This window comes from Diceros bicornis, chromosome 8 (genome assembly GCF_020826845.1).
Source record: "Diceros bicornis minor isolate mBicDic1 chromosome 8, mDicBic1.mat.cur, whole genome shotgun sequence".
In the NCBI taxonomy this organism is placed as follows: Eukaryota; Metazoa; Chordata; class Mammalia; order Perissodactyla; family Rhinocerotidae; genus Diceros; species Diceros bicornis.
In genome coordinates this window covers 68127959-68139399 of record NC_080747.1, presented here as the reverse complement: position 1 = coordinate 68139399, position 11441 = coordinate 68127959, and the positions used below count along the sequence as shown (strand labels likewise).

Below are 11441 nucleotides of genomic sequence, written 5' to 3'. Positions count from 1 at the left end.
ACTCTGCAAAAGTTTTAAAATAATGTTTTGCCCTCTTGCCCTAATGAGAATCACTTGTTCTTACACATTAAATCAGAAGGGGTTACATTTTACTGTGTTTAACATTTGGGTTCAAAACTATGGAAAGTTTTTATTTGCTAGATTAAGAGATCAGAAAATTCTGTTTCCCAGTTTAAGTGAGCCAACATGAGAATTCTCACGGATGATCAAGTTTTCAGCCACAATCTGTTTTTTTAAGAGTTTTACTGAGATGTAATTCACATATCATACAATTCACCCATTTAAAGTATACAATTCAACAGCTTTTGGCATATACACAGAGTTGGGCAACCATCAACACAATCAATTTTAGCACAATCTGTTTTTTAAATGTTCATTTTGTAGCAAATGCTTCTTTTAAAAAGCATTGACAAAGCAAGCCTTTCACACTGAAGGGTATGAACTAAGAGTAGGAGTCTCAATTCTGCAATTTTCTTCTTATTGTTGGGTACTTCCATTACTGGATTATCTTAAATCTGTTGTTTCTTTGCAAGAATCTTTTATGTCACTTATCTATTTTGTGACTGTTAGCTTAAACTAGATAATATAGTCATAACACCATCTGCTGGGCAACCAAAGCAGGTGAAAGCTAACCAACAAATGAGGGCATCTCAAGTACTCTGTGTTGTAAAATTCTCACTCTTCTATCAGGTTGCCTTGGATACAGTGCCTGACCCATGGACCAAGTGAAGATGCAAGAGCTAATCTACATATTCAACTTTACTAAAGTTTCATTTCTTTTTAAGAATAAAAACAGAATAAATGGAAGCTCTAATTATAAATTGACTAGAAACTTGTAAAAAATAAAAGTTCAAATATTTTCTTCCTGCACAACAATGGATGGATAGTCTTGTGCATCCCCAGAGTACATGAACCCTACTTTGGGAACACTGGCTTAAGGTTCAAGCAAAAGTTATGTGAAACCCTGAATTTCACTTTGTTATCACAACTGAAATGATCCCAGATGACATTCCATGCCCCAACGTCTAGACACTGGCAACATGAGCACAAGAAAACAGAAAGAGCTTCTTAGAAATCTGCCTTTGCCTATATTTGAGCAATCTCTTCCCTTACAATAAATCTGAATGAGGCAAGTATAGACCACCCTAGGGATGGTAAAGAGGTTTCAAAGCACACGCCAATTTTAGTTGGCTGGTAGCAACTGCCTAGAAAGCTCTACTGAGAGGATGCAAAGGCCATGACCAGGGAAATGAAGTAAGACAATCAACAGCAATGCTATGGCTGGTACACATGCCTACTCCCCACCATCACCATGTTAAACACACCTTGGCCACTCACACTTCGTCCAACTGCCCAGTGCCACCTCTTTTACTCTTATGTTCCACACTGTGGTTCCAGTAAACTGAGCTTTACTGGGTACCTCCTCATCAGGCAGCACTCAAACAGAACCAGAAGGGGGCCCGGGTGGGGAACTCTTAATAAGAAAAGTGAGTGATCATAATGGAATTGGATGGAACAAACTCCCTCTTTCGAATGGCTCTCTCCCATGGGGGTAACCACTCTCAGGAATTTTTCCTCTCCTGTGCAGTAGCTACGAACTGCTACAGACCAGCAAAGAGAGGCAGCTATAGTTTGGTTGACACACAGGTGAATATGAAACTGTAAATCCTCTTTATTCTTTTTTCTAACTTCCTTTTTCTATCCATCCTCAAATTATCTATGACTGAAAGAGCAATGTGGATCCACATTGATATCTATTGGATTCTGAATACACACCTTCATTTGGGAAAAAATGTGAGAACAGATATTAATATGTTCCTGTAGGGTTCACATTTGGTGGTGTTTTCTAAGTGGGAAAGGATAGGATTAGCTCCATAGTACTCTCATGTGGCCATTACATACATGATTAAAAAAAGAAAGTCGAACCAATGATCCCATCAAATTACAGGGCAGGAGACGTACCTCAGAGGTAGGAGGACACAGTAGCGTACTATGACGCCCAGCCCCCACACCATGGTGAGCCGCAGACTGATGTAGTGGAAATTTACATTGGTCCTTGTGAGGAGATTCCATGACACTAGCTCCTCTGAGGAGAACCTCTGGGTCACTTCATCTTCCACAATGGCTTCCAATCCCTTCTTGGAGAAATAAAACACGTCAGACAGCTCAAAGTCCCTTCCTCGAAGACCAGACAGCCCTTTCTCCATGGGTGACTCATCTCTCTGGATAATACCTTAAAAGAAAGCATCAGGACATGAGAAAACACCATAGGACAGAACAACAACTGAGCAATGGGGCAACTTTGTGCAGAAGACAAGTAAATAAATTTAATTGGCAACATGGAGCAGATTTCAGAAATAAAAGACAAGCAATTGCAACGGGAAAAGAGGTGGCATCACTAAGTCTGCATGAAATGGCCTCCACCCAATGATTTCAATTCATTTCGAAGGAATTTAGCTCCTTAATAACCCTCTTTTTGCATTTCCTCCCAACACACCATTAGCAAAGGAATTCACAGAAACAAACTCTTCCCAAATATAGATCTAGACTATATAAAAATAAAGACTTCTGTTTTACCCTCATAAAAACCATAATGTCAAAAAGCAAGCAAAATGACAGAAGATATTTACCACAAATGGCAAAAGGTAGATGTTTTTAATATATAAAAATTAGTTAATATTGAAAACACAGGCTCCTACAGAAAAGTAAGCGAAGTTCATGAACTGAACTTATAGAAGCAACATAAATAGTTAATGAATATATCAATACCTCTTTACTAGTAACTAAGGAAATGTGAATTAGACAAAGATTGGTCTATTTACATGATCAAATCAGCAACATTTTTGTTTAATGATAGACTTCAGTGACAGAAATGATAAAGGTACTCTCAGACTCAACTTGCGTGAGTGTAGAACTAGCAGCAACTTTGTCAAAATAGGTTTGGCATGAAGAGACTAAAAATAGTTTTGCTGATGATTCAAGAATTCCAATTCTAGGAATCTGTCATAAGAAAATAATCAGAAATGTAGGAAAGTGTTCACTGTAGCATTTTCCATTATAATCAATCCAGATAATGAGATATAATGCATCCATTAATAAATATTGTAATGTTAAGTGAAAAAATGCAGGATCTAAAACTATAGCTTAATCCAACTCTATGAAATACATATACATAGGAAAAATGTCAAGAAGAAACATTAAGTGGTTATCTCTGGGCAACAGGATTAGATTTTCCTCTTTATACTGTTATTGTACTTTACATAAAGAAAATAATTCAAAGATTTTTAAAGTAGAATAAATTTTTATAAATTGAAAAATGACTACTGCCACCCAGTTCTAACTACTAAAAAAGAATAATAAATGAGAAGATCTTAACAGGAATAAAGAGTGGCTATATACATAGTGATAGGACTATTCTTTTGTCCTTCTGGGGTGTATCACAACGGAATTTACTTCCTACAGTGGAAAAGGCTTTTCTTTTGAGATGGAAATTAAGATGTTAAATTCCCTGAAAGAAGCTGTCTGATTTTCTCACTTTCCAGTTTACTAGGAAATCAATAAGGAAAGTGGAGAGTGCTATATTATCTATCCTCTGAAGACCTTGTATGTACATCTGCAGCAGGAGCTATAACCTGTCAGTTCTTTGGAGGAATGTCAGCATAAAGCACAGAGTAGAAAGTGAAGAGCACCTGGAGTCCCAAGTCAAGTTCTGTTTAGGACAACCTCTAGCTCTATGACTGTGGGTAGTAGAGAAGTCACCTAACTTGGTGTCCTCCTTTATAAAATGGGGCGGAGGAGGGACATAGTCTTTTTAGTTTCCTTACAAGGCTGAAGTTGTATGATTTCAGTTTTGGGGCGGGGTTGGTATTGTTTGTTTGTTTGTTCTCACATGAGAAGCTAATACCAAATCACCTTAAGAATTAGAGCAATAAAGTTCTTGAATGATCATAAGATTATGTTTTTCAGTAGTCAAGTATAAATGGTTTCACCTTTCTTCACCATCTCTGTAGAGGGTTTAATTAGCAGTAGAGGATGAACCAAGATAGTGCCCCTACTGAATTACCCACTTGCTCTGTAGGGACTGTAACGCCACTCAGAGCAGATTACTCAATCCAAGCACTGGCCACTAATCTAGCAGTGCAAGAGTTTCATTACTTAGCAAGATACAGATTTTTTTTTTAAGTCTAGAAGAGGAGGAAAGAACAAGTTATTCAGCAAATCTTTGAATGAAACACAATGGAGACAGTGGACAGCCCTTCTAAAAATAACCGTTTTCAGAGGGCCCAAAGATAAGAAAGCAAGTTCAAACTGCCTCATATTATTTAACTTAGCCAGGAGAGAAAAGACGTGTAAACAGAAGCCAGCCCCCCAGCCCCTACACACTTGATGTGCAAGTTTCTCTGCCTCCTGACCTATTTTATTCTGTGTAACCCAAGTAATATATAACTCAATTTATATTTTTAAGCCTCTTTCAAAAGTATGTGGGTAACTGCAATGCATCTAATTGATAAAGGATTAATCTCCAGAATATATTAAGACATACAAAAAATTAATAAGAAAAAGTCAAAGAACCCAGTAAAAAATTTGGCTAAGAATATGGCAAGCAATTCATAAAAAGAGTAAGCCTTAATGACTAAACATTTAAAAGATGTTCACCTTCACTATAATCAGAAAAATGCAAACTAAAACCACAATGAGATACTATTTCATAGCCACGAAGACTGATAAAAATCTTAAATTAAATAATATCAATTGTTGGTGAAGATTTGGGACAATGGGAATGTAATCATTACAACCACACTGGAAAAAATTTGGCACCATCTAGTAAATTTAAACATAGTCATAACCCAAGACCTAGCAATTCCACTCCCAGGTATACTTTAGGAAGATTTTTAACATTTTCAAATATACAGAAAAGAGGCAACAATGATTCACTTCACCCAGATTTACTAATTGCCAACATTTTGACACATTTGCTTTATTGTTCTATGTCTATATGTATAAAAAGATATTTTTTGAGCCACTTGAGAATAAATTGCAAATGTCATACTCTTTACCCCCAAATATTTCAGCATAGATTTCCTTAGGACGTGGAGCTTCACTTAATTAACCACAGAACAATTATCAAAATCAGGAAAATGTCAGTAATTGACATTACTGCAACACTTGTATCTAATCTACAGACCTTATTCAAATTTTGACAATTATCCCAATAATATCCTTCATAGCGTTTATTTCTGGTCCCTGGATCAAACCAGGATCATACATTACATTTACATGTCAAGTCTCTTTAGTCTCCCTTAATATGGAAAGCTTCCTCAGCCTTTCTTTGTTTTTCAAGATATCGACATTTTTTAAGAGTACAAGCCACTTGTTTTGTAGGATGTCTCTTAATTTGGGTTAATCTGATGTCTTTTCATGACTAGATGCAGGTTGTACACTTTTGGCAGGAATTCTACGTAAACGATGTTGTATCCTTCTCAGCGCATCATATCAGGAGGCACGTGATATCAACTAGTCCCATGATTGATGATGTTTAACTCTGATCATTTGGTTTAAGGTAGTTAGTACTTACCAGGTTTCTCCACTGGAAAGTTTTTCTCTTTTTGATTAATAAGTAGATAATTGTTGCTTATAAGTATCTTTTTTTTTTTATTTTTTTGTGAGGAAGACTAGCCCTGAGCTAACATCTGTGCCCATCTTCTTCTACTTTATATGGGATGCCGCCACAGCACGGTTTGACAAGCGGTGCATTGGTGCGCACCTGGGATCCAAACCTTCAAACACCAGGCCGCCGAAGTGGCACTCTTGAACTTAACCCCTATGCCACCAGGCTGGCCCCTACAGGTGTCTCTAAAGAAGAGATCCTTTGAGACTACGGAAATATCCTGCTTCTCAAACTTTCACCCAATGGTATTACCATGTATTGATAATTCTTGCCTGAATAAACTGGTACTATGTGTCTTTTAAAATAGTATTTTCTCACTCCTTCCTTCCACATTTATTATTTGGCATTCCACTTTAAGGAAGAGCTTTTCCCCTATACTCTAGAGAGATTCTTATAAAACTGTGCACAAGTAGACATATATAAGAACATTTTGCCACATTGTTTGCAATAGCAAAAAAATTATTTGCAGTAGTGGAATCAATCTAAAGGTTTATTAAATACACAGATAAATAGCAATATATACAAATATCGAATCATTATGTTGTATACCTAAAACTAATATAATGTTATATGTCAATTATACCTCAATAAAAAGTTAATTAATAAATAATAAAACGCAGCTCATGTTTTTTTAAAAAGATGGATATATACAGTGTGTACTACACAAGAGTTAAAATAAATTAAGTAGAACACTTACCAACTTATACAATTCACAAACATCAGAATGAACAAAAAACTCAGAATGATATATGGAAGGTGATGTTTTTATAGAGTTGAATAACACAAAAACAATAAATACTATGTATTGTTTAAGGATACACACATGTATATGGGAAGTATGAAAATATGCATAAAAATAATAAACATCAAAATCAGAGTAGTAGTTTCAGGGGTTGGCAGGGTGATGGAATCAGGGAGGGATACACAGAAGAATTTGATTGTCTCCATAAAGGTTTTTTTATTAACCTAGGAGTGGTGGCTACACATGTGATATAAGCAAAAAAAAAAAAGTGACATGGCACTGACAGTTGTTCCTACGATGAAGATGTCTACTGTAAGAGAGCAGGTGTCAGCTTAAGAGCTCTTTAATAAGGCACACAGAGTCTGAAAAGGGGTATTATTATAAATTAGATGTCAAAAGAAGCACTACTGAATATATAATGTTACTTCCTTCCTGAAATATATTGACTATTGAGGGTCAGAATTACTGATTCAATTCACCTTAAATATAAACTTCTAACAGAAAAAAATATCCAATTCAATCAACATAGAGGGGACACTCACTATGTATCAGGCATCAAAGCACAGGTTAGAAAGAAAAAGAGGAAATATTTATTTTGGCACCAAGAAACGTTCTTAAGTAGACCAAAAGTCTTCAAAATATAGATATAAATACATATTAGATTTAACAAGCACAGACACAATTTTTATACTGGTTTTTATTGTCATTAAGGAAATCCAATTATTATTAATAAATCAATCCTGATCCTTCAGAGCAAGCAACAGTTCTCAAACTGGTAAAATCCTGAGTCTACGAAATATTTCCTTTTGTTTCATAAGTCAGCTTTAAAAAATTAAAGCCATAGGGGCCGGCCCGGTGGCGCAAGCGGTTAAGTGCGCGCGCTCCGCTGCGGCGGCCCGGGGTTCGCTGGTTCGGATCCCGGGCGTGCACCGACGCACTGCTTGGTAAGCCATGCTGTGGTGGCGTCCCATATAAAGTGGAGGAAGATAGGCACAGATGTTAGCCCAGGGCCGTCTTCCTCAGCAAAAAAAAGAGGAGGATTGGCGGATGTTAGCTCAGGGCTGATCTCCTCACAAAAAAAAAAAAAAAAAAAAAAAAAAAAAATTAAAGCCATAAACATTCGAACTTTATCCTTATACTAAATGCTTGGCCAACCTGACAAGGTCTACACTTGGATCAAAATAAAATTAGAACAACTATCTCTTTCTAATGCAAGAGATTTATCACACAAGCTGCCCTGTGCCCCTGAGCCTTTAGCAAGTCACTGGTACATAAATAATACCAGCTATGAAAGGCCTGTTAAAAGAAATGGAGGCTGAAGTTAAAACCATCTCAAATATAATTAACTCTAAATTAGCTGAGTGGACTCTTGGAATAACGGCCCATTTATAAATCAAACTAGTTTTTCCATCCTCCATTTATAAAGCATGCTTTCTAGGTCAGCAATTAGAGGAAAATCAGGGTCCTCTACAGACCAAAAGTGGATATAATGGGCTTATAGACAGAAGTTGATCCTTAACCTACCAATGGGCTATATTCCAAAAGTCAGAAGCTCAGAATTCAAAACACCCTCTCTCATGGAAACTTTGTTTGAATTAGTCTGAGTTAGAATCTTATCCAATCCGAAGCCTAATTAACCCCAAAACATAGGTGATCATATAGCAGCAGTACCATGAAATAGAAATCTCCTTTAGCACTATTTCTATAGGGAATTTTTTTTTTTTTTGTGAGGAAGATCAGCCCTGAACTAACATCCACGCTAATCCTCCTCTTTTTGCTGAGGAAGACCGGCTCTGAGCTAACATCTATTGCCAATTCTCCTCCTTTTTTTTCCCCCCACAAAGCCCCAGTAGATAGTTGTATGTCATAGCTGCACACCCTTCTAGTTGCTGTATGTGGGACGCGGCCTCAGTATGGCGGGAGAAGCGGTGGGTCCGTGTGCGCCCGGGATCGGAACCCGGGCCGCCAGTAGCGAAGCGTGTGCACTTAACCGCTAAGCCACGGGGCCGGCCCTCTATAGGGAATTTTTAAATTAAATCGAGTTTGGAATTAACAAAAATATATTCCCTCGTCCTGCAGTGACTTAGAGGGGGCATTAGGGGAATTTTCTGCAGTCCTGGTCTCATCCATTTCTTGATCTAGATGAGAGGTACATGAGTAAGTTCACTATGGGAAATTCATCAAGTTGTACATTTATAATTTTACACTCCTGTCTATACATGTTATGCTTCAATTTTTTAAAAATTCTACTTGGGATCTGCTGTACAATATTTCCTATAGTTAACGATATTGTATTGTACACTTAAAAATTTGTTAAGAGGTTAGATCTCTGTTAAGTGTTCTTACCATAATTTTTTAAGAAAAGAATTGAAGCAGGCAATACCTGTGAATCTCCTATTTCAGGGATTTACCCTTTACAGGATTCAATAAATACTACTTCCCTTTAAAAAAAAAAAGAGTTTATATCACCCTACCCAATTATTAAGCAACTGGCCATGGAGGAGTCTACCTGTCCCAGACCTACTGTCAGTAGTGAGGTCCTTTTTCCACCATGAGGAGCACCTCCGAGGGGCCTGGGTCCTTGGCAAGGCAGCCAGGCCTACATTCTTCCCTCCTATGCCCCAATTTCTTTCCTGATCCATAAATGTGATCGGCCTGATTAAAGAAGAGACCAAGGTAAAGTAGCTGTAAAGATAAATTGTATGTGGTTGGCATTAGGGAGTGGGGCAGACCAGTGCTGCTGGGATTAAGGAAGAACAGAAATACTCAGTGCCCAACTCCAAAGAGACAAGACCCATATTTCAGCAATCACTTAGATGTAGTTAAAGATGGAAAGGTCTTTATACAATTCTACAAGCCAGGGCCAACGATGGATCCCTGAAACATACCACTGATCTCTGTCCTCATTCCCCAATCCATTAATCACCACACATATTTATACATTAATCAGTGCATCAATTACATAGTTACCTACCGCACAGGTTTCCAGTACACTTTTTTTCCCACAATAATTTAGCTGTAACACTGCAAGGCTAAGCTCTAAATATACCATGTTCCAAAAATGCCCTGGGCCATTAGTCAAGTTACAATTTCCAGCACATAAATTAGGCGATTTGACTATGCTCCCATCACGGTAAATCCTTCGTGTTCCTGATTACCACTGCTTTCCTTTCTAAGTCCTTTTTAAAAATCCACTTTACTGTTATTAACTTAGTTAAGTGTAATAATGGTAACAAGGTTAAGTTTTAAAAAATTCAGTTTTTTGAGATGCATACTCAAGTACTTAAAGGTAAAATGACATAAAATCTAGGATTAGTTTTAAGATACTTTCATAAAAGGACATTCAGTAAGGTGAGAATATGCTGTTTCTAATTGCTTACCTGTATTCTATAACTTTCTACTTTGCTCACATACTGTAATTAAAATTTTAATTAAAAAAATACTTCCACAAAGGAAAAACTGAAAAAAGTATACATGAAGCAAATTCTTGTTGAATTTGGGTGATGGGGATAAGGGGATTAATTGTACTATTCTCTTTACTTTTTAATAATGAATGCTATGTTTTTAAAACTCCTTTTAAGAAATTCATTTGAAAAGTTAATTTAGCTGAGAATCCGTTTCCTCATCTAAATCAAAAGCATTCATTCAGTCAGTCAGTCAGTCACTATAGTCATTCATTCATTCAGTCACCAAACACTAAAACATAAGGGAGAGGGAAAAAAAGGAGTTGAACCAACTCAGTAGTTCTCAAGCATGGCTGCATATCAGAATATCTATAGAATCTATAAAAATACAGATGTCAGGGCCCAACTCCAGATCTACTAAATTAAAATATCAACTACATTTTTTAAATATACACAAATGGGGAAAAAAACTATAAGGAAATACATCAAAATATTAGGTCTTTTCTGGGTAATAGGATTTCATATGAGTGGTTTTTAATTTTCTTATTTATACTTCTACAATATCTAACTTTTCAATAAGGTATATGAATTATTTTATATAGTAAGAAAAAAGTACTTAAATGCTATTTTTAACATCAAATTGAGATACTACTACACACCCACCAGAACAACTAAAATTAAAAAGGTCAAAAATACCAAGTGTTGAAAAGCCTATGGAGCAAGTGGATGGAACTCTCATCTGTTGCTCTGAGAGTGTACAACCATGCTGGAATACCAGTTAGCAGTTTCTAATAAACTTAAACATACTGGCTTATGCTATGACCTGGCCATTCCACTATAAGGTAAGTACCCAAGAAAAACAAGTAAGCAGGTTCACAAAAATCTGTTCAACAATGGTCCTAGCAGCTTTACTCCTAATAGCTAAAAACTGAAAATAACGCAAATGTCAATCAACATAATAATGGATAAACAAATTACTACATAATTGTAAAAGGAATACTCCACAGTAATTTTTAAAAATCCACTGATTCATGCAACAACATGGAGAAATCTCATAAAAATTATATTGAGTGAAAAACCCAGATACAAAAGAGCACACACTGCATGAGTCCACTTATGTGAATTTCAAAAACAGGAAAAACTGATGATGACAGAAATCAGAAGAGAAGTTACAACAGGGACCAAGAGATGCGTGATATTCACTGGGCAGGGGCTGAGAGAACTTTGAGGTCATGGGTATGTTCTTTAGCTGGATCTGGGTGGTAGTCATATAGGTCTATAAATATGAAAAAATTCATCTAGTTGAATACTTGATATTTGTGCATTTTAATGTATGTAAACTACACCTCAATTGTTTAGAAATCAGAAAAATGTTGCTTTTAAGAGTCTCCCTGGGGCCAGCCCCGTGGCCTAGCGGTTAAGTGCTCACACTCTGCTGCTGGCCGCCCAGGCTCAGATCCCAGTCGCGCATCATTTGTCAGGCCATGCTGTGGCAGCGGCCCACATAAAGTGGAGGAAGATGGGCATGGATGTTAGCTCAGGGCCAGTCTTCCTCAGCAAAAAGAGGAGGATTGGCATGCATGTTAGCTCAGGGCTGATCTTCCTCACAAAAAAAAAAAAAAAGAGT

The 11441-nt window shown here is 36.9% G+C and overlaps 1 protein-coding gene across 2 annotated transcripts in view; it reads right to left on the bottom strand.

Moving 5' to 3' along the window:
• The window catches only part of GPAT3 (glycerol-3-phosphate acyltransferase 3), a 65555-nt gene that overhangs the window by 17169 nt on the left and 36945 nt on the right, over window positions 1–11441 (bottom strand). For both annotated transcript variants that reach the window (XM_058547428.1, XM_058547427.1), the window contains one exon: window positions 1963–2233. In XM_058547428.1, the coding sequence (XP_058403411.1) occupies window positions 1963–2233 (271 nt within the window). The remainder of the gene's footprint in view (window positions 1–1962; window positions 2234–11441) is intronic.